We start from the raw sequence: 19748 nt of genomic DNA, 5'->3' as shown, positions 1-19748 counted from the left end.
CAACTACAGTTGTTACATTAAACAATGATTGCTCTATAAAGAAGAAAAGTAAAGGGTAATGTGAGGACATACATGTTAATCCAGCTGTCTATGTCTATGGCTAATTTACTGCTGTTTAAAAGATCGATTTATTTTCCCTGGCATTTAATTTCTCTTCCGGCGTGTAGAGATTCATTACTTACTAGAGACGTTCATCATTTATTTGAGAGTATCTACTAAATCTACTGCGGCTCAGACATGCTCGGGTCTATTGTATCCTCACTGTGATTTAGCAACGTTAGAAAAGTCTTAACTAGTACTGCTTTAAATCACTGAGGAAAGGTTTTACTAGATTTATTAGCAAAGGGCCTGTCTTAGTGGATTTTAGAGTCTGGGCACCATTTGTATGAATCAAATTGAGCTTGGCTGTATGCACAACTTGCCATGTATATTTCATGGGGGATTTTCAGGGTTGGCCCTAGATTTGTGGGGGCTCCAAGCAGTATTTTGAATTGGGACACCCCCCTCCCTCATTGTAACATGTTGCCTCTCTTCACATGGCTATGAAACAATTTTGTGTTTTGCAAATATACATTTTAGCTCACATAATGTACAAATCAGCATGTAAAGACTTGTTCACCCATTAGTAATCCCATATTTCTTGTGATTTCTTCTTAGGAACTTGTAAATCTAATTATATGAAGTGACAAAATAAATTCCAAACTGATGAAACGTACGGACAAAACATATGGATGCTGCAATATGAAAACAATGATAGCCCCTTCTTAAAGCAGCCACCTCCAAAAGTCATTGATTTGACCGTCAGAGCTGCAAACTGTCCAAGAATAGCTTGTATAAGAATATACTTCTCCCAGTTTGACTTGACTTTACTTCTCTGCGTCTTGTTCCTTTGTTTAGTTCAACTTTGTTTTCACCACATAATCCTTGGAGTGCTTTGTTTGGTAGGGGACAGCAGAGCTTCATTTTTGTTAAGGAAGTTTAATTTTTATTTCGTTATTGTCTCATCTTTTTTAATAAAATGCATTTTCTTTGGCCGCCCCATAGAGATTAAGGGGCATTAGGCAAATGTCTATATCGCTTATATTGCTTAATGGCTAGTGCCAAGTATGAAGAATGAAAGAGCGCCCTTAATTATTCCTTAATTGCACTGCAGTATTGCACAGAGAAATAGTAATTTAATAATGATGGTGTAGCGTTAATGTTGACAATGCAGTTATATGACACTCCAAAAAATATAATGTATAATGTTTAGACCTTTTAAGAGTATGAGAATATTTATATTGTTTAAGGCACTGACTGTTGATTAGTGTGCAATAAGGTCCCTAAAAAATGAACCAATACATAAGTCATAAAAAAAGAGCTTTATACAGTGTTTCTAAATCTCCAGTGGCGATACTGTATTTGCAAAAGCCAACAGCACAACATGGGGGCAAAAACAAAACATGAATTTGTTACCAAAGCCGCTACAGTCGCCTCTGCTGCGGGTTTACACTCTATACACTACGTCCCAGAAGTCACAACCGCCCATTGTTTCCAGAATTAAAAATCTGGTCACATTTCTCAGAAAGCCCACTGCCTGCCTGCCTGCTGCACTGAAGCATGGAACACAATCCATGCATTTTAAATAGCATATGTATTGTAATGTTTTTATAACACAACTTTATGACCCCATAATCATTGCTCTCGTTAAAAAATATGTTCAAGCCGACCAGAATAAAATCTGTTGAGATGAGTTTGGTCTGGAGCTACATGGAGCCTTCCTCTCTGTGTGGAAGCAAGTTTTCTTTTGCCCTAGTGTGGCATTTTTGAAAAGGAGAACGCAGTCCTATACATTTTTCGACTGTTAAGGCGAAAAAAACATTGTTATTTCAAGTACTGGTCATTTAATAGATTTTTTGGCTATTTTGCTTCCATAACATGTCTTCTTTCATACTAGTATTAAAGGTCCAACATTTACATTAAAAGCGGTTTATTTATGTTAATATAAGTATTAAATCGCTCTTTATTCATACAGTGATCACTTACATAATCTGCATGTAATTGGCAAATAAACTTATTGGAGGATCCCCAAATTTTTTTCCAATCACAGGAGAGAACGCTACAAAGCGACACCCGTCTCACTCATGGTCTCACTGCCGGTGCACGCCAGAGCAACAGATGGGTGAATGTTTATGCACCTACAATGGCGTTGCAGGTAAAAATCCTTCCCAATGTCTGTTTTGATGGTTTTTATCATGTTTTTTTCATGTTTTATCACAACTCGCAACTCGCTGCTTGAAGACCGCAGTGCATTAATGTGGTGACGTAGGGAGGAGCGAGGGGACTGCTAACTGCAGTAACTGACAGGAAGTTAGCTAAAAGAACCATTCCGCTTACAGCACCTTTTAAGGTGTTTATCTTACTATACCATGTCTTTTTGCGCCTGTATATTTCTCCTATAGAACCATCGTTAATGGCTATTTGACAAAGTTTTTTTAATGTTCTGAACCAAATATCTGAACTTCTAAAGCATTTACGTCAACCTAACTTTCCATCATCCTTAGTGCTTAGGCTAATTATGTTAGGGAGAAAAGGGCAGGAGATGTGCTGTTACAGTGAAATACAAACGTACAAGGTTGACAGACTGAGAAGTCCAGAGAGACGAATGAAGCTTTAGCACAGTAAACAATTGTGGCCAATAACCCAGTGTTGTGTCAGCATTTTCAGTTGGTTTCTTGGTATTTCAAATTTGTGTCATGAATTGTTAATGTAATTTTTTGTGCCCTTCTTATAACAGCTATGATACAAATTACCTTATGCAAATGGGAGTAATTTCCAGCAAGGTTTAGATGGCCTTTCTAAAAGTGAGCAATCAATCGGGGATATAGGTATTCAGGTGGAAGGACTTCAATCTTTAGTGTTTGTTTGAAGTGGCTTAAAAGATGAGACCTCTCCAGTGCTGCACCGCTTTGCTCATTATAATTTATCTCTAAAGGTTAAGTCCCAGCCATCTCCCTTCTGGGAACTTTGAGAAAGTGCTGATACTCACAAACGAAAAGTCATGAGAGAAATCCACTCGGGCCATTAGGTCGGGTGTAGAAATGTAACTCCCTCTTATCTCTCTACACTGGAACATGGTTGAGGGAATATACCGGACCTGTAGAGATTTTCTGTGACTTGGGATTCCATGAGAAGACGGATGATACCACTTTAGAATTAGAAGTCGGACAAGAAAGCTGTGTCTTGTGGCATGTAGTCGAGCAAAGTATCCTTTACATTTTAGGATCTGGAACCATCGAAGCTTTGGGCGTTTTCCTTGATGAATTGTAAACTGTCCTCAACTATAAAATGTGTTACCTGTGATGATCAGTTAGTTCAGAATCTCCCTGCAGGTATATATTTTTAACAAAACCTTTATCTAATCTTAGAGAGGCGATATTCAGCATTTCAGCTTAGTTGCACTGACTTTAAGTTGAAGGTTCAGTAAGCGGAATGGTCAGTTTAGCTAACTTCCTGTCAGTGACTGCAGTTAGCAGTCCCCTCCCTCGTCCCAGCGTCACCACATAAATTTACTGCGGTCTTCAAGCAGCGAGTTATCTAGCATCATCTCAGATCCATAAGTGTGATAGAACATGATTAAAACCATCAAAGCAGACATTGGGAAGGATTTTTACCTGCTCCGCCATTGTAGGCGCATAAACATTCACCCATCTGTCGCTCTGCACGTGCACCGGCAGTGAGACGGGTGCTAGTTTGTAGCGTTCTCTCTTCTGATTGGTTATCAGTAGTGGGATCTCCGAAAAGTTTATTTGCCGATTGCATGCAGAACAAGTGACTGAGAGATCGGCTTTATGAAACGCGCACACTATAGAAGTGATCGCTGTATGAATAAAGAGCGATTTAACACTTATATTAACATAAATAAATAGCTTACTTCACCTATAATATTGCTATCATTATTAAAATCCGATTGATTACCTTGAAAGCGACATATTGATTTGTTCCGTGTCTAGTTCTAAAAATGTACTGTCGCGGCCCGTCGTAATGGAAGAAATCTTTTATCTCCGTAAAAACCTTTGTGATGAAAATCAATTAGTGTCCTCTGAGTCATGGCTGACACACTCATTTAGATATTGATATCAGATAACGTAGCTGTTTTATTGTCGCATTATTAATTGTTAATAGTAATGCATTTGAAAGAAGTCCTCTCTCTATATACAGTTCTTCTAAAGACTTTTTCTGGTGGGATAAAATATTTAGCAAATTTCAGGACCGTTTTCAGCAACATTTAAAATTCAGAAATACTTCAAAAATCCAGCTTGAATGAGTTAGCATTAAGAAGAAAAAAGCAGGGACATTTTGTGCAGAACCAAAATCAAAGTCAGAAAGGGTAAGAAACTGTCAGGTAAGGTCTTGTTACATCACTTGAATCAGTTTGGATCCAAGGGCAAAGCCGCGTCTGGTTTGATTTGACAAGCGCCTGCATCAAGGGCAACTTTCAACACCCTTACTGGAGAGATGTCCTGATTAGTTTCTCTGTGTGAGAGAGAGTTGAAATACTTGGAAGATTAAGGAAGCATACAGTATGTTCACTTTTTCTTCTTTTGGTTTAAGCCCCGGCTTCTGCAAATTGGATAAAGTGTTTTTGTCAAAGTGCTTTCAAACAGTTTGGTAGACCAGAGAAAAAGACTAGTCATGTTATTTCAATGACAAAATCTGCCTTTTATTATATGAATGTTATTGCTAGTTATTTCTGGATGGATGGACGGATAGATAGATAGATAGATAGATAGATAGATAGATAGATAGATAGATAGATAGATAGATAGATAGATAGATAGATAGATAGATAGATAGATAGATAGATAGATAGTGTACTTTAACAAATGTATTAAGTCACAAAACCTTTTTTAAGTATAGCCTAAAATATAACAGTTTACAAAATGTAATGTATTATTTATTTAGAAGAAGAATAGACGAGTCAGAAAGAGTTTGGGTTCAATATCCTGCCAGTGGAATATCATGAATCAAATCCACGTATAAGACCTGAGGATAGTTGCAGCATTTCTAGTGGTATTATGATTGATTGCGTCAGTTTCATAGCACTTTTGCCAAAAATCATACCAATGCACTGATGGATGGAAAAATGGCTTTAGAAGTCTTCCAGTAGCCTTAGGGCAAAATATTACATTTTAGACAAAAATTTAACAGTCCTGTCATTTCTATGTGGTTTGTTTTCATGGTGTAAAGAAAGGGCATTGACAGGGCAGAAGAGTAATATCCTTTATTCAACCTCAAATTCACACCAGATTTCAGTCCAGATTTCGATTGACAGACGTTGTGATGTATATAAAAGGCCCAAGGCTTCTTAGAAAATATCCTTCTGTGTCATGTCCTTCAAATTAACAGAAGATTTTGTCCTTGCCGTCGTAGTGTCTTTTATTTTAATAATTGATGGAATAGTTATTAGACATTTATTCACATTCTGGTGGAGACGTAGATGAGAAGATCAATACCGCTCATATTTGACAGTTAAATATGAGGCTACAGCAGCCAGTTAGCTTAGCTTAGCAACAAGGAGAGAAAGAAGTCCCCCGCCTATAGAAATCTAAATATTTAGTTTTTGTATCGTCAGAATACGTATAAGTAATTATTCTATGAAAAGTCTGGCTTAGTGGCTGCACATATTGATCGAAAAGGAGGGGGCCAAGTATTTATCCTCCAGGTCACGCTGACCTGCTTTAAATAACGCTTGCCAAGTGAGATTTAATATTTCTGATATAATAATGATTCGACGTCATTGGAAATTAGGGTCACCCCTCAACGATCTCTCGGGTATAAATAAAGGTTGAATTTATTTCCTGTCGTGGAAGTTGGACCCGAACCAGATTGGAACAGAGGTCTGTGAGCCCATCCCAGTTTTAATCAGATATGTGTGTGATATATTGCTAAGGCAAGGTAATTAAAGGTTGAAAACTAATGTGGAAATATTATAGTATGAAAAATGTATTCTGTATGGATGCTAATGCTATAAAGTAATGCTCTTGAGTCATAATGTGAATGGATGAGTATACAAACGTCTCACTACAGGACAACATGACGATATGTTGATTTTATTTTAGATTTCACAACGGCAATGTAGGTTGAAAAAGGATGGGGGAATTATTATATAGTATTTAATATAATATGATTTGATGCTTTGCTTTGGCAATATTGCTTTTAAAAAAACTTTCATGCAGAGAGAGAGAGAGAGAGAGAGAGAGATTTTATCCTAAAGAACAAAGAAGTTTTAGGCACACAGGACATTCATCCTCTTCTCAGTAAGGCAACGATAGTTCAGATTCATGTACAGAGTGAATGAATGGGTAAATCCCGCTTAACCAAAGACCTGACTCAACCCCTTCACTTGTGTGTGGGTGAAATGAATAATATTTCTTGAACTACTTTGAAACGAATATAAGTGATTGCAAAAGAGTTTAAAGTAAAAAAGTGTATGAAAATGAATGCAACCCTAGAGCTGTAGATCCTACATTTGCAACATCTGAGTAATATATTTGATTATTTTTTTTATATTTAATATTATTTGAAAGAGAGTTTCATTACAAAAAGAAGAAAATAACTAAATAGTATATTATGTAAGAATTAACACAACCCAGATGCTTTAAATTCCACAGTTGAGCCATATGTTTCTTAATTTTTAAAATATTTTCAACATATGTGGTGGCAAATAATAGATATCTTTAATAAACTAAATATTTAATGTCACACTATATGTGAAAACGGACCACAATGTTAGCTTGTAATTGGTTCTCTGAAGTGATATGGCCCTCAGTCAGTCCTGCAAGGTTAAGATGCTTGTCTGTGTACTTGAGAGTTTGTTTGTTGGGTTAAAATATTGCTGCAGCATTAACTAAGAAGTTGGCTGAACTTTAGTTGAACTTGCATCGCTATGGCAATGGGCTGTCACCGACCAGTGAAGTAATTTGCATACAAGTACGCGATTGGACAAACACCAATTTTGAAAATGTGATGGAAGCATCCATAAATTTGTGAATGACAGCTCAGGGTCGCTGTGTGCTGCTGTGCTATTGGGAACTATACATACTGTAGAAATGTGTGAGTGATGTAACCTTATGAATTAGCAGAGCAAACTGTTTAGCATTCATTTTTAAAAAGGTAATTTTAAGAGAATATGCATCAATTTAGACACAATTTCTTTTTTCTTTTTAGTTTGAAACGATTAAGGTTGACATAAGATCAGGTTTAAGTGGTTTTATTATGTAGCACATGGATCGGTTCACTGGTGACACGATAGATGAAGGTTTTTCATTGTTGAAGCAGATTGGTATGAATCACTCGAGCAGCAGTTTCATTCAAATAATTATCCCACGGAGTTGGACAATTATAACTGCCAATCGATCCACGGTGCAGAGGTGGGCGAGATGAGAGTGGGCAGAGTGAGTGTGCAGTCAGGCGTGTGTGTGTGGTTGTCAAGTTCAAAATGGTCTTAAATTAAATGGATTTTTTGATGTAGTAAACACACATACCCCTAAGATTGTCTGTCAGTGTTTATTTATTTGTTGGTTTTGGCTATGAAACATCATGCCAGATCTTCATCACGACCGAAAAAGTTTCATCTGTTTTGAAAGGCCCAATGGTAGTAGGGTTTTTCGATGGGGACGCAGTAAGTGGGTGGGGTCTGTGGGTCCTCACCCATAACATTTAGAATGTCCTGCTTTTTGGTGACTTTTTATGCATCAATTTGTGCATCGATTTATGGCGGAATTTATTTATGTAAAGGAAAAGACTATATTCAGGTACCTTGTGACACAAATATTATAGAATATAATAAGTAGTAAGGCTCTTAAGCATTTAAAAAATGTATCTACTTTAATATAATTTATCAAATTTGCACACTTTTTTGCTTGAATAAAGTAGCCTACATCTCTACAACAATTTTATTAGAGAAAATTGACATTGTCTCAATGCACTTTTTCTCCTCTTCTCTCCTTCTCTCCTCTAGTCTCAATTGAGCAGCGTCGGCAGTGACTGGTCTCTATCAGACCTGGATGTTTTGCTTCTTGCCGGCACCATTGGACACACGCTAAGTTTAGCGGCTAGCAGCTTCGTGGAGGAAGAACACCAAACCTGGTACTTTCTCCTCAACACTCTCTGCCTCGCCGTCTTCCAAGATGTCTGCCGAAAATACTTCAGAGAACAGCGTAGCCACGGAGATGATGATGAGGACGAGCATATTCTACCTTCCAAAGACTGTCATCCCTCCGCTCACCCTAAAGCAGAGATGTACTCAGAGAAGTGGCTAGCATTAGCGACGCCGCCGTTCACTCTGGTCTGCTGTCGACTGCTGCGCTCGCTCAACCAGACGGGAGTGCAGTGGGCGCACCTCCCCGACATGGGACACTGGCTCAACAGGTTGGGTTTACTTATCTTCTAAAATTATCAATATTGTGAAATGTGTTATACGAGGTGAAATCAATCACACATACAGTTTGCCAAAATCAGTGAATATCTCCTCACGATCCGCTACATGTCTTCTGTGTGAGCACAGTGTTACTATACAGCCTAGGCTCTGTAAACGGGTAGCTACGATGGGACCCCTTTGTTTACGTACATGTTTACAGAGCCGAGGCTGTGTATTAACACTGGATTTCTTTCCCCAGCCATACACAGTACGTACACTCGTACAGGTAGCAGATCTTAATGAGATATTCACTGATTTTGACAAAAAGTGATTTTGTCAACAAGATTTCTCCAGAATCACTTACTCCACCTTTAAGTCTTGAGTTGGAATCTTCAAACGTAACGAATTCATTTGGTTTGAAGAAATATTGTCCATCCAAACGCAGCTTTAGTTGTTTTTTCTGTCCTACACCTGTTGTATTATGGACAGTCATGAACAAGGGGCTGCTGGCCCTTTAAACGGATATAGTGTATTGTACTTATATATGTGGGAACATGCACTGCAGGTGACAAGGCATTACAAAAACTAATTTCCAAGGGAAGGCCTCAGTTAAAAATATGATGGGTAATAAATCCGTGGTAAACTTGAGGTTTTAATGTTGATGGAATTTTGAATGAATAAATCAAGATGTTTTAAATATAGACGTTCTGCACTCACATGGGGATAAATTCATTATAGAAAAAGACAGATGCCAATTTGGTCGAGAAACCAAAAAATCCCGTATAGCCTCAGCTGGACTGGAATGCAAAGCAGGGACAAGATATTCAATCTCACATTTTCATCTCACACCGACACATAAGAGTTTGAGATCAGAGTAAGAAATTCATTCCTTTTTCTCTGAGGAATTCTGAAAGCCATTATGGGGATAAAATATAGGAAATGGTCCAATAGAGTAGACATATTGGACAGGGCTAGTTTGAGTAAAAAAAATACAGCTAAATTACACTTAATAACAAAATATGTCCCTGTATTTTTCTTTCATTGCAGCATTTTAAGAAAAGGTATCAGTGTTGTCACTTATCAAGTCTTGGCTCCTCACATTTAAACGTCCCTAAGTAGTTTTCTTTGCCGTTAAGCCGACAGCAACCCCTCCTCTCCCCCCCCCCCCCCCCCCTCCTCCGCTTAGAATTTTCTTTGAAAGATTCAAGGAGGCAAAATAGCCTTCTGTGATTACCTCCGACTGAAAAAAGCGAGTGATTTCTCTGTAAGACTGGCGGCTGTGTTTCGCAAGGCCATTAATATTCTGCTAGCGACAGAACAGGGCAGGGGAATTATGGTTTTGTTCTTTAACATGCAACACAATGTGGGAATGGAGATGTGGATCTTGACCTTTTCCCTGTCCGGTGTTGCCCTTTCGTCCTCCCACCGCTGCCTATTGCTTGGGTAATGAGATCTGGGGTAGTAGCCTTAGCCTTAGCCCGTAAGACTATATGGTTATGCCTCTAGTCTCAAATACCCAACTTTATACTGCTGTCGGATACAGCTAACGGCTAAATATGCGGATTCTATATTCAACTTTGATTATGTAATTTGAGCTTTTTATTTCCTGTCTGGGTATCATTGAGGTGTAATTTCAGACCGTGTAGACTCTAAATCGAGCGGACATTTTGCTGGAGGATATGTCTGACTGGGTTTCATCTCATCCGCATGTTGCTGTCTTCCTCTGCTTTCTTTTTTTCTGATCGATTAAATAACTGAATTATTTATTTTTTCTAATTAAACTTTAAGGTAAGGGAGATGTGGAAAAAATATTATATAACAATTTTTATTATCTCGATTCTATCACAATTCTTTGTTTTTGTACGTATTGGTTAGGACTTTTTTACAAGACAAGGCACGTCAGGTCCCACAGTTTTGTTTACAAGCATATGTTAGGCTCACGTTTGGTTCCATCTGTGTGTATCTAGGGAATGGAGCAGCAAATAGTGTGATTTGGTTGGGAAAAAGAATGCGTTGTGTGTATGAGTGTAGAACTGCAATCAATAGAATCTGCACTGAAGTACTATGCAAACTATCTTAATGTAATGACGGATCGTGGACATATTCTTATCGTTAATGATCAAATATCGCCATATCAGACACTCCCCTACTTTCTTTAAGGAATAAAGGAACGTGTGAATGTCGATAGTTAGCCTGCTATCAGTGTATGAATGTGTGTGTGAATGGTAAAGTGCAAATGGGAACAGGTCTCCCTTGAAAAAAGAGTCTCCGATCTCAATGGGATTTACCTGTATAAATAAAGGTTAAAAAAGAAAGAAGGAAAATGTTGAAATACTTACAACTCATACTATAAATGTGTTTTAAGTTTCAAAGTATTCAGTGATTTCCTTACTGACTAATTCTCCTCCTGTTGTGTCTCTGTAGCTCTGAGCACAGGACGGTCCTGTCCTTGCTGGCTGTGTTCTGTTTGGTGTTTATCTACGTCCTGGTCCAGAGGCGTTGTTCCTGTGTGTCTAAAGTCGCCCTCGCCCTCGGACTGTTGGGCGTCTACAGTTACCGGGCAGCTGTTGGCAACGTCTCGTTTCCCTGGCAACGCGCCGGGCCAACTATGTCCAAGTAAGTTTCTTTTTTTTTCTCTCTCTCTTTTTTTGGACCCCCCAGAGATCAATCTTTTCATTCATCACATCAGTCTGTCCTCTGTTGGTGGGTTGGTTTGAAGTGCAGGAGTTTGTGCCTTCAGTCTGCAGCGCTGTGTGTGTGTGTCGTTTGGAAGACACCACATCTGTAGAACTGTGAAGATTTACTACATTTTTTTTTTTTTTTTGTTTTGTACTATGTACACGTCTCAAAGATGCATTTTCGGCATGTTTAAAAAAATAAAATGCATCATAAACCAAACGATTAACAAAATATTAACAAATCCTTCTGTAATAACCTTCAGAATAGTGCTAAGAATGATTATGGAAAGTTTAGTTGATGAAAGTGCTTTAGAATTAGAATTTCTGGTTCAGAGTATTGAAAAAAACTAATGTTGAGTTAATGGCTGTTAAAGATGGTTGTATTGGAGAAATAAACAGATGCAAACAGACAAGGTTTAGTCAAATAAACACCTAAATGTACATGTTGGACATTTTATTTATACTAGTATGAAAGAAGACATGTTATGGAAGCAAAACACCCAACAACCTCAGAATTGACCTGTGCTGTTTCTGGCTCCAGTGTCTCACCTGAAATTAAATGAATTACATTGAAAGCTGATCTATGGCTGTTGATTTGAAATGGCGGTCGGTAAGAATTGCAGCAGCATCGACTATTCTCTTCTGGTCTTTGGCACAAGCCCTCCTGTCCTCTGTAACTGATGAAAACAACAGAGAGAGGAAAAAGGCCTCACTAATTAGAGAACACACTGTACAGAGCAATAAATCACAATGCACAATATTGGACAAATTGTTTTTCAAATTTGCTTTGAAAAATTGGTTGTTTTTTAGCTTCCATGACTGAAATACAAACCCATTCATTGTCCTCCGGTGCTGAGCAGTAACAATGTCCAAATTGGGATATGGTTTGGAGGAAGGTAGAAGCTACTGTGGGAGGCTCAAGATGTGCAAAATACAGAACAGGCAAAAATGACAGACAAGTCTTTAGACAACTGCATGGTCAGCAGTACTCAAGCTAATGTTTTCACTTTTTTAGGCATTTTTTAATGTATTTCTCTCAAATAACTGCAGAGAAGATATTGTTAACTTTCACAGTTATTCGTAACCAGCTAATTACTGGCACACATTGGCAACATGTTTGATATCAATCACATCAAGAACAGGTTTTGCTTTATGATAGTTTGTATTATTTTGATTCAATTTTACATTGCCATTTTAGTAGATGGTTAACCATTATTGATGTGCGCCTCCATTGTTTTTTTGACGTCTGACAACTAAAGCTTCATGATATCAGGGTAGATTAGATATGCTCTGAGTTAACAAGTAGGAACTCCTAATATCTTTACTTGCAAGTTATCTGGAACACAGCATGACTAATGTACAACCTCACACAATTGATATCATTGCTGTAGACTCTTGAATTCATTTCTTTATCTTTTATATAAAGGATAATCATATTAAATCAAGCTTCACAAATGTATTTGACAATCAGACACGTCCAGTTATAAGATGAAAAAGTTCCAGGGGAATTCTGTTACTGTACTTCCTAACGATACAGAAAAACTGCTCAGAAAAAGCTTTTTCTTCTTATCTCACTTCTTAAATTGCTCCTGCCTCCCCCGCGCCGTCACTGAGAGATAAATCTTGGAAAGCGTTTGGATTTCTCTAACCTGCTGATGCACTGAAATCCTTGTGGGTTATGCCTAGGGGAGGGTAACAGTGTCCTGCCCTGCATCCTCAAGCCTTAATCAAGCACATTAAGCTTCATAATCACGTCCATATTACACAATGTATGATAAAGCAGTTCATGTCATGCGCAACCCTTCCGTGCTGAGAGCATTTTTAAATAATCCGTGTCCTTGAACCTATCATGAATAATTAAAACCTTTTTTTTTACGATGATCAATGCCTCTTAAAAAACTGCATACGGTACAGCTAACCTTTTAGCATTTTAGCACAATCTATATGTAATAGCCATTGTTAGCATCCTCCATTAAAAAAATTAATAAAATCGACAATCTTAGCAGCCCCTTAAGTGTAAGTAATTTTTCTTCCTGGAGACTGTAGCTTGGCACACGGAGAGTTATCTAGCCACTAACCCTCTCGTCAGGAAATAATGAGCTTCCGAGGGGTGGGGGGGGGGGGGGCACATAGTTCGTCCTGACTAGTTTCCGTGACCTGCCTTCATGTACCGGCACTACCTGGCCTTGCCCATAACCTTTGCTGTTCTTCTTGGCAGTCTATCCCACTCGCTCACCTAATTATAAGCTCAACCTCTCACCCCCTTACACACACACACACACACACACACACACACACACACACGCCTGACTGTAGTATTGCAGGGACCTCGGCTCCTTTTGACGAACTGTATGATTGACACAAGGTTGACAGTTGACCCAGAACTTCCACTTTTTCCCTTCAGACTTGAACAAGTTCATTCATCATTATACTGCCAGACTGTCTCCAGGAAGTATTCTAGACTTTAGTTCAGACTGGGGATTTATTGGCAAAGGTCTTGCCAAGTGACTATGAGGAACTTTTGGTATTTGTTGATTCTAGCGCCCCCGTTGGACAAAAGCCGTAGTGTTTATATGACACTAGCGGCCGCTGTCCTAATGATCTTTGCTAGTGCATTCCGAGTGCATTCGTTTAGGGAAAGAGAGACGGCAGGATGCATGGCCATGAGGTAATGTAATAATATGTGACTATATCAGATTAATAATGGTACTAGAAAATGCATTTCCTGCTGAAAATGCGTGTGAATGCTGAAACAGCTTACGCTAAACTGGATAGCTGAGTATGAAGATTTGAAAAAGTTAATAAAGGTCATAATCGTATAAAAGGAGTTTAAAAGTTGAATATGTAGAGGTTTGAATAACATTTCCTGCTGAAAAGGTGAAGCAGAGTAAACTTTGATTTAGTAGCATTTGGGAGACACAGGATGTGCTGTAAATCGATGTATTCACGTTAGTCTTGGGCCTTATAACAGATGCTCTATTGTGAGTGCTGGGAAAGTGAATGCTATAGTTGTGTAGTAGTACTTGAATAGTGATTTGTTTTTTTAGTATGGTACAAATTAGCTTTCAACTCCTAAATTGTTAAAAAAAGATCTAATTTCCCATGGGTCAGATTTTTTTGTTTGGTATTTTAGAAAGAGAACATCTGAGCAGTTCACTTATCTGAATTGAAAAAGCCAAACATCTTGTATGTGTTATTGCTGTGTTTTTCCCTTTCACACCATCATTTTAATTTTAAAAAGGAATGACTTTGTATAGTGTGTGTGTGTGTGTGTGTGTGTGCGCGCGCCCACGTGCGTGCAGGCGTGTGTGTGTTCTATCACAGTAAAGCCCCCTGACAACTGCCCTGCTCCCACTCTGACTATCCCTCTGTGCCAACTGCCTAATTGCACTATTGCATCTTTCAAAACGGCTAATGGGCTTTAGAACAGTGAACGCTGCTCCCTTTAAACGCTTCAAAGAGTTAGTGGGATTGATGTCGCCGTGGATACAGTCTGTCTCTCTTGGTCTGTTTCCCTCTCTCGCTCTTTCAATCCCTCTCCCTCTCTTTCTCGCAATCTCACACACACACACACTCACTCACTCACTCATACACACACACACCTTTTTTATGGCATCATCAAACATGAACCTTAAAATAGATCAACCTACAGGCGAACATATGCTTTGCTTTTTATTCATGAACTGCGTAGTGAGACATTCGAGATTGCTACCCAACAACAACTGAAATGTCTTGATTTGAACCGTTTGCTGTTTGTTTAACGTTGAAATATGTTTGTGATCTGAACACATGGAAAATGCTGGATTTCCTCCGCATTGACCAGACTGACTAGGGATCATCCATAAAAAACTGTCTAGTTTTCACAATTTTATTTTCAATAACCTGATGTAAATTATAATACAATACTAAATTGGGCTCTCGAAGCAGACTCATTTAGATTTATTATGTATTACTCATTTATTTTTTAACATTTATTTTGATAAAAAATTATAATTTTTTCTTCAATAGCTGTTAGAAATTCAGCATAAATGAATACCACAAAGGACAAGGAAGGGCACACCCTTTTATATTGGATTTCAGTACTTATTCTAAGTATTATAAATGTATATTTTTATCGAAAATCCATCCACTTCAATAGCTTTATTAGGTGTTTGTCAATATAAATGTTATGAACACCGTTCAATGTATGAAATCATAAAAAAAAAATTCTTCATATACTGTAAATATATGTAAAGCTTCAGGTCCTTTTAAAAAAGTTGAACTTCAAAATCTTGAAAGTGATTGAATTTTTCTCTTAAAAAGCTGTATGAAGTGAACCCTGCATAAAAGATGAAGCAAATCAAATTTTCTGACCAAGCTTTTCCAAAAGGAAGTAGCTCAACATCAAAGCAGTCGGCTGACGGCCAAGTCTGTCTCTGCGTGTGTGTGTGTGTGTGTGTGTGTGTGTGTGTGTGTGTGTGTGTGTGTGTGTGTGTGTGTGTGTGTGTGTGTGTGTGTGTGTGTGTGTGTGTGTGTGTGTGTGTGTGTGTGTGTGTGTGTGTGTGTGTGTGTGTGTGTGTGTGTGTGTGTGTGTGTGTGTGTAAATCATCGCCAAACTTTCTTACAGTCCTTGTCCTCCCTCTCAGCATTGTTGGCAGATTTCTCAACCACACGTGTAGCCACAAATAAGCGTTTACAATGTTCAAGTTTTCATCTGTCCGTGTGTGTGTGTGTGTGAGAGTGAGAGAATTGGTTCCCCACTTGCAAAGAATATGACCCATTTTATCATGTAGTGCCTTTATCCAGAGAGGGACTGTGGCGCAGGTTCCCAATTTAAAAATATTCATGCATACCGATCCCCTCTTAAAAATGGAAATATATTCACACTCGTCTCAAAACACCTGTGAACCCCTACTACACACACATAGACCCGCACTCACACATAGACAACACACACACACACACACACACACACACACACACACACACACACACACACACACTCTTACATAGGCCACACACACACACACACACACACACACACACAGACACACGCACACACACAGACACACGCACCCACACACAACCACACACACACACACACACACAGAATTCAGTCTTCACTTTTATTACCTAAGAGGTAAACCATTTTATAACCCCTGTTTCAAAGGCAATTCTGCTGACAAAATCATTATGCTTCCGCTGACTTTAAGGCTTTAGTGCGTAACTTTTTCACATAAATGAATGTCGTTAAATTCAAGTCATCGCCAAATGAGTTGAAACAAAGTTGATTAAGCCTATCAGCTCCACAAAAATCTCTCTGTATTTCTCACTATGGCAGCGTTTACAGGTGTCGCCCCCCGACACTGGTGCAGGAGCTCAAGAAGCGCCAACAAAATGTTTCAGTTGTTGATTCTACCGCTAAGAAAAAACCTGCTGGTACAGCAGAAGGAAACATATCCGTACACAATAGCTCAAGGCTTACCTCATGTAGATACACCGACAGTGTTGTTGTAATTACTCAGAATACCTCATGGTTGCAACAGAAGTTACGCACTACAGCTTTAAGCATAGCTCAAGAAAGTGCCATTCTTTGTACTTTATTCTTTCTAAACCAGTTTCAAAATGAGTTTTCTTTCTCTTCTAAATCTGACCAAAAGCTGAGAAAGACATCAGCCATTACTGCCAGCAGAGCAGCTATTGATCCAGTTGTTTGTTGTGCAATTAGACGGTCGGTATGTAGCCGTTGTTTTAAACTCTGCCACTTTGTCCCTGTGGCGTTTCAATGGCTGTGAGTTCAACGTGCCCAGATTCAACGCTGTGGATCAGACACACAGTGGGCCAGCCCTATAGTCTGCTTCAAAGCTGGTTCCTCTGGCACGGAGTTAGCCTACTTGATTACTCTGATTTGCTGTACTGCAATGATCCCTGTTGTTTTAGTAATTTTAAGTTTCAAGAATATTTTTAATTTTGGTACCTTTTCTATAACACTGTATAACTTGTGTATTGATTAAGAATTATTTTAAATAAAGCGCTCGAAGTGTAGGGGTTAGAGTGTAGTCCCCCCATAGAGGCTCAGTCCTCATCACAGCAGAACACGGGTTAGAATATGGCCCGTGGTCGTTCTCTGCATGTTATTCCCCTCTCTACCCCATTGTATCTCTGTCTCTCCAAACTGTCTAATAAAAAGCAAAAATGCCAAAAAATTATCTTTAAAAAAATAGTGAGAATGGAGATAGGATGCAACAGTTTCAAGCTGTCATCAAGCTTGTCTGCTTCAAAGCTATTCCTATGGCAATACGTTACCTTGAATTGAATGATTTAGTGTGTGTGTGTGTGTGTGTGTGTGTGTGTGTGTGTGTGTGTGTGTGTGTGTGTGTGTGTGTGTGTGTGTGTGTGTGTGTGTGTGTGTGTGTGTGTGTGTGTGTGTGTGTGTGTGTGTGTGTGTGTGTGTGTGTGTGTGTGTGTGTGTGTGTGTGTGTGCGCACCTGTGTGCGTGTCTTTGAGAGTGTGTGTGTCCGTGAGACTCTGTGTGTGCCTGCCTGTGTGTGTGTGTGTGTGTGCGCGCTTGTGTGTGTGTGTGTGTGTGTGTGAGCGCCTGTGTGTGTGTGCTAGGCCCGCTGCAGTTGACTGATGGAGGGGATACACTAAAAACCTGTTGAGGGGATTTGGTCGTTGTCTTACCTTTTGTTATTCACTCGCTGGAACACTGGAGCTTGTTTCCAAGGTAACATGGAATCCAGGCAGCTCCTCTGTTTCCCATTTTGACAGGCTACTATTTTCTCTCACCATTAACACAAACATAATGCAGAAAACATGTTCTAGATTGATTCGTACTGTCTAGTTTTCTCAGAGTAATATGCGGAGAATTCCCCAAGGATTGAAAGTCCAAATCCAATTTTTTTTTACATATTCATGAATAAAGAAGTTCAAGGTTTAAAATAACTACATGGTGTTCCACGTGAAGATTCAATATAATTAAAATACTCAGCTCATATGTTTAAATTGACAGTAGCCTTGGCAACGTAAGCTAAAAACTCCACAGCGGTCTTTTTTTTTTTTTTTTTTTTTTTTTTTATGCTTTATTGGATAGTTTTGGAGAGACAGAGATGAAATTGGGCAGGGAAGGGAATGACATTCAGAGAACGACTACGGGCTGGATTTGAACCCTTGGTCTGCTGTGGAGAGGACTGAGCCTCTATGGGCGGGCGCTCTAACCACTACGGCACATTTTAAAGATAAAAAAGTTGCTAAAAACAAAGAAGATTCATCCATGACAGGAAAATGAAATTCAGTGCCGACTATAGGGTCAACTATGTAGTGTCTGTCATACTGGTTAATGAGGGAGGGATTTTGGAAAGAGCAAAATATACATCGTTTGTGTTTTAATAATGTTTAACTTATGAGGTATATCCCGGAGGTTTGAATCTGTCAACATCTTTACAGCTTGCACTGTAGTCTCTGACTGTCTAATATATTCTCAACATTTTGACTTTTTTCTCGATTTCATAATGAAGAAAATAAACACCCTCCTTTCATTTCTTTTCCCCTCTCCTGTAGCTCTAACACTCTTCCGTACTAATTAGATTGAAGTCTGGCTGCAACAGGAATCTACCTCTAGACTTGATTTCCAGGAGGATTTTGCATTCTGCCACCAAACACACACACACAAAATAAAAATGCAGCATTTGCAACACAGCATTTGCCATGGTTACAGTATCTGCTTTTTAACCTGGATTACATCTGTCTGTTTGGAGAAACATGACATTGCGATTGTGCTGCAAGAGGTTATTGTCCCGAGGGGTTGCCTGGTTTCTTGCTTAGTATCATTGCTGCCCAATTTCTATCTGTGGAGTCAGATGAAAATGATAGATTGCGTAACAACCCTTTAGCTAAATGACAAGTCTAATTTAAAGGTGCAGTGAGCGATTCTGGGGAACACTTGTTGTCAAAATAATTTTATCAAAATCAGTGAATGTCTCCTCATGATCCGCTACCTGCGTGTGCTCCTGGGTATGTAAACAAATGTTATGTAACCAAAGGGACCGACTGTAGCTAGCAAGTTTACAGAGCCTAGGCTGTGTACAATCAACACAGGATTTTTTTTCAGCACACACACACACACAGTAAAGACAGGTAGCGGATCGTGAGGAGATATTCACTGATTTTGACAAGAAGAGATTTTGACAACAAGCATTATTCATAATCGCTGACCCCACCTTTAAGAAGGAGCTGGAAAAGGTGAATTATCTGATATCTGCAAATCTGTGCTTTGCGACAACTATAATCAGGACACTTTTGAGGTGGTTATTTATACATCCCAATATGACAAATAGACATTTACCTCAGTGAGGTTGCAATTGGGGAAGTTACATAAACTGCAAATAGCCTTTAATACTCAGACAGGGAGGAGGAGGAGGCCTCGCGCTTCCTGCCCTGAAAATGTCAAAGCAAACAAGATATCTTTCAGCGCTCACAAAGTCTGCGTGCGTCAGTGTCGTGTCAAAATGCTTATTGTCTCAGAGTGATGTGGATTAGTACACAAGACGTCCAGTCCATAGAAACACATGCAGGTTTTCATAGGGGAGAATGTGTCTATGAATACCCAGAGTAGTTGTCAGATAACACATCTTTATTTAAAGCCCCAGTAAACCCAAATCCACAAAATCCTTCTAACTATGTAATGTGGG

General features: G+C 39.0%; 1 protein-coding gene across 1 annotated transcript in view; it reads left to right on the top strand.

The window, feature by feature from the left end:
- pigg (phosphatidylinositol glycan anchor biosynthesis class G (EMM blood group)) overlaps positions 1-19748 on the top strand; it is a 69750-nt gene that overhangs the window by 33943 nt on the left and 16059 nt on the right. The window contains exons 9-10 of the mRNA XM_080035211.1: positions 8003-8412; positions 10826-11017. Coding sequence (XP_079891337.1) covers positions 8003-8412; positions 10826-11017 — 602 coding nt within the window. The remainder of the gene's footprint in view (positions 1-8002; positions 8413-10825; positions 11018-19748) is intronic.

Source organism: Ammodytes marinus, assembly GCF_949987685.1.
Source record: "Ammodytes marinus genome assembly, chromosome: 10".
Taxonomy (NCBI): Eukaryota; Metazoa; Chordata; class Actinopteri; order Uranoscopiformes; family Ammodytidae; genus Ammodytes; species Ammodytes marinus.
Note: the sequence above shows the minus strand (reverse complement) of the source record. Positions and strands in the feature narration are given on the sequence as shown.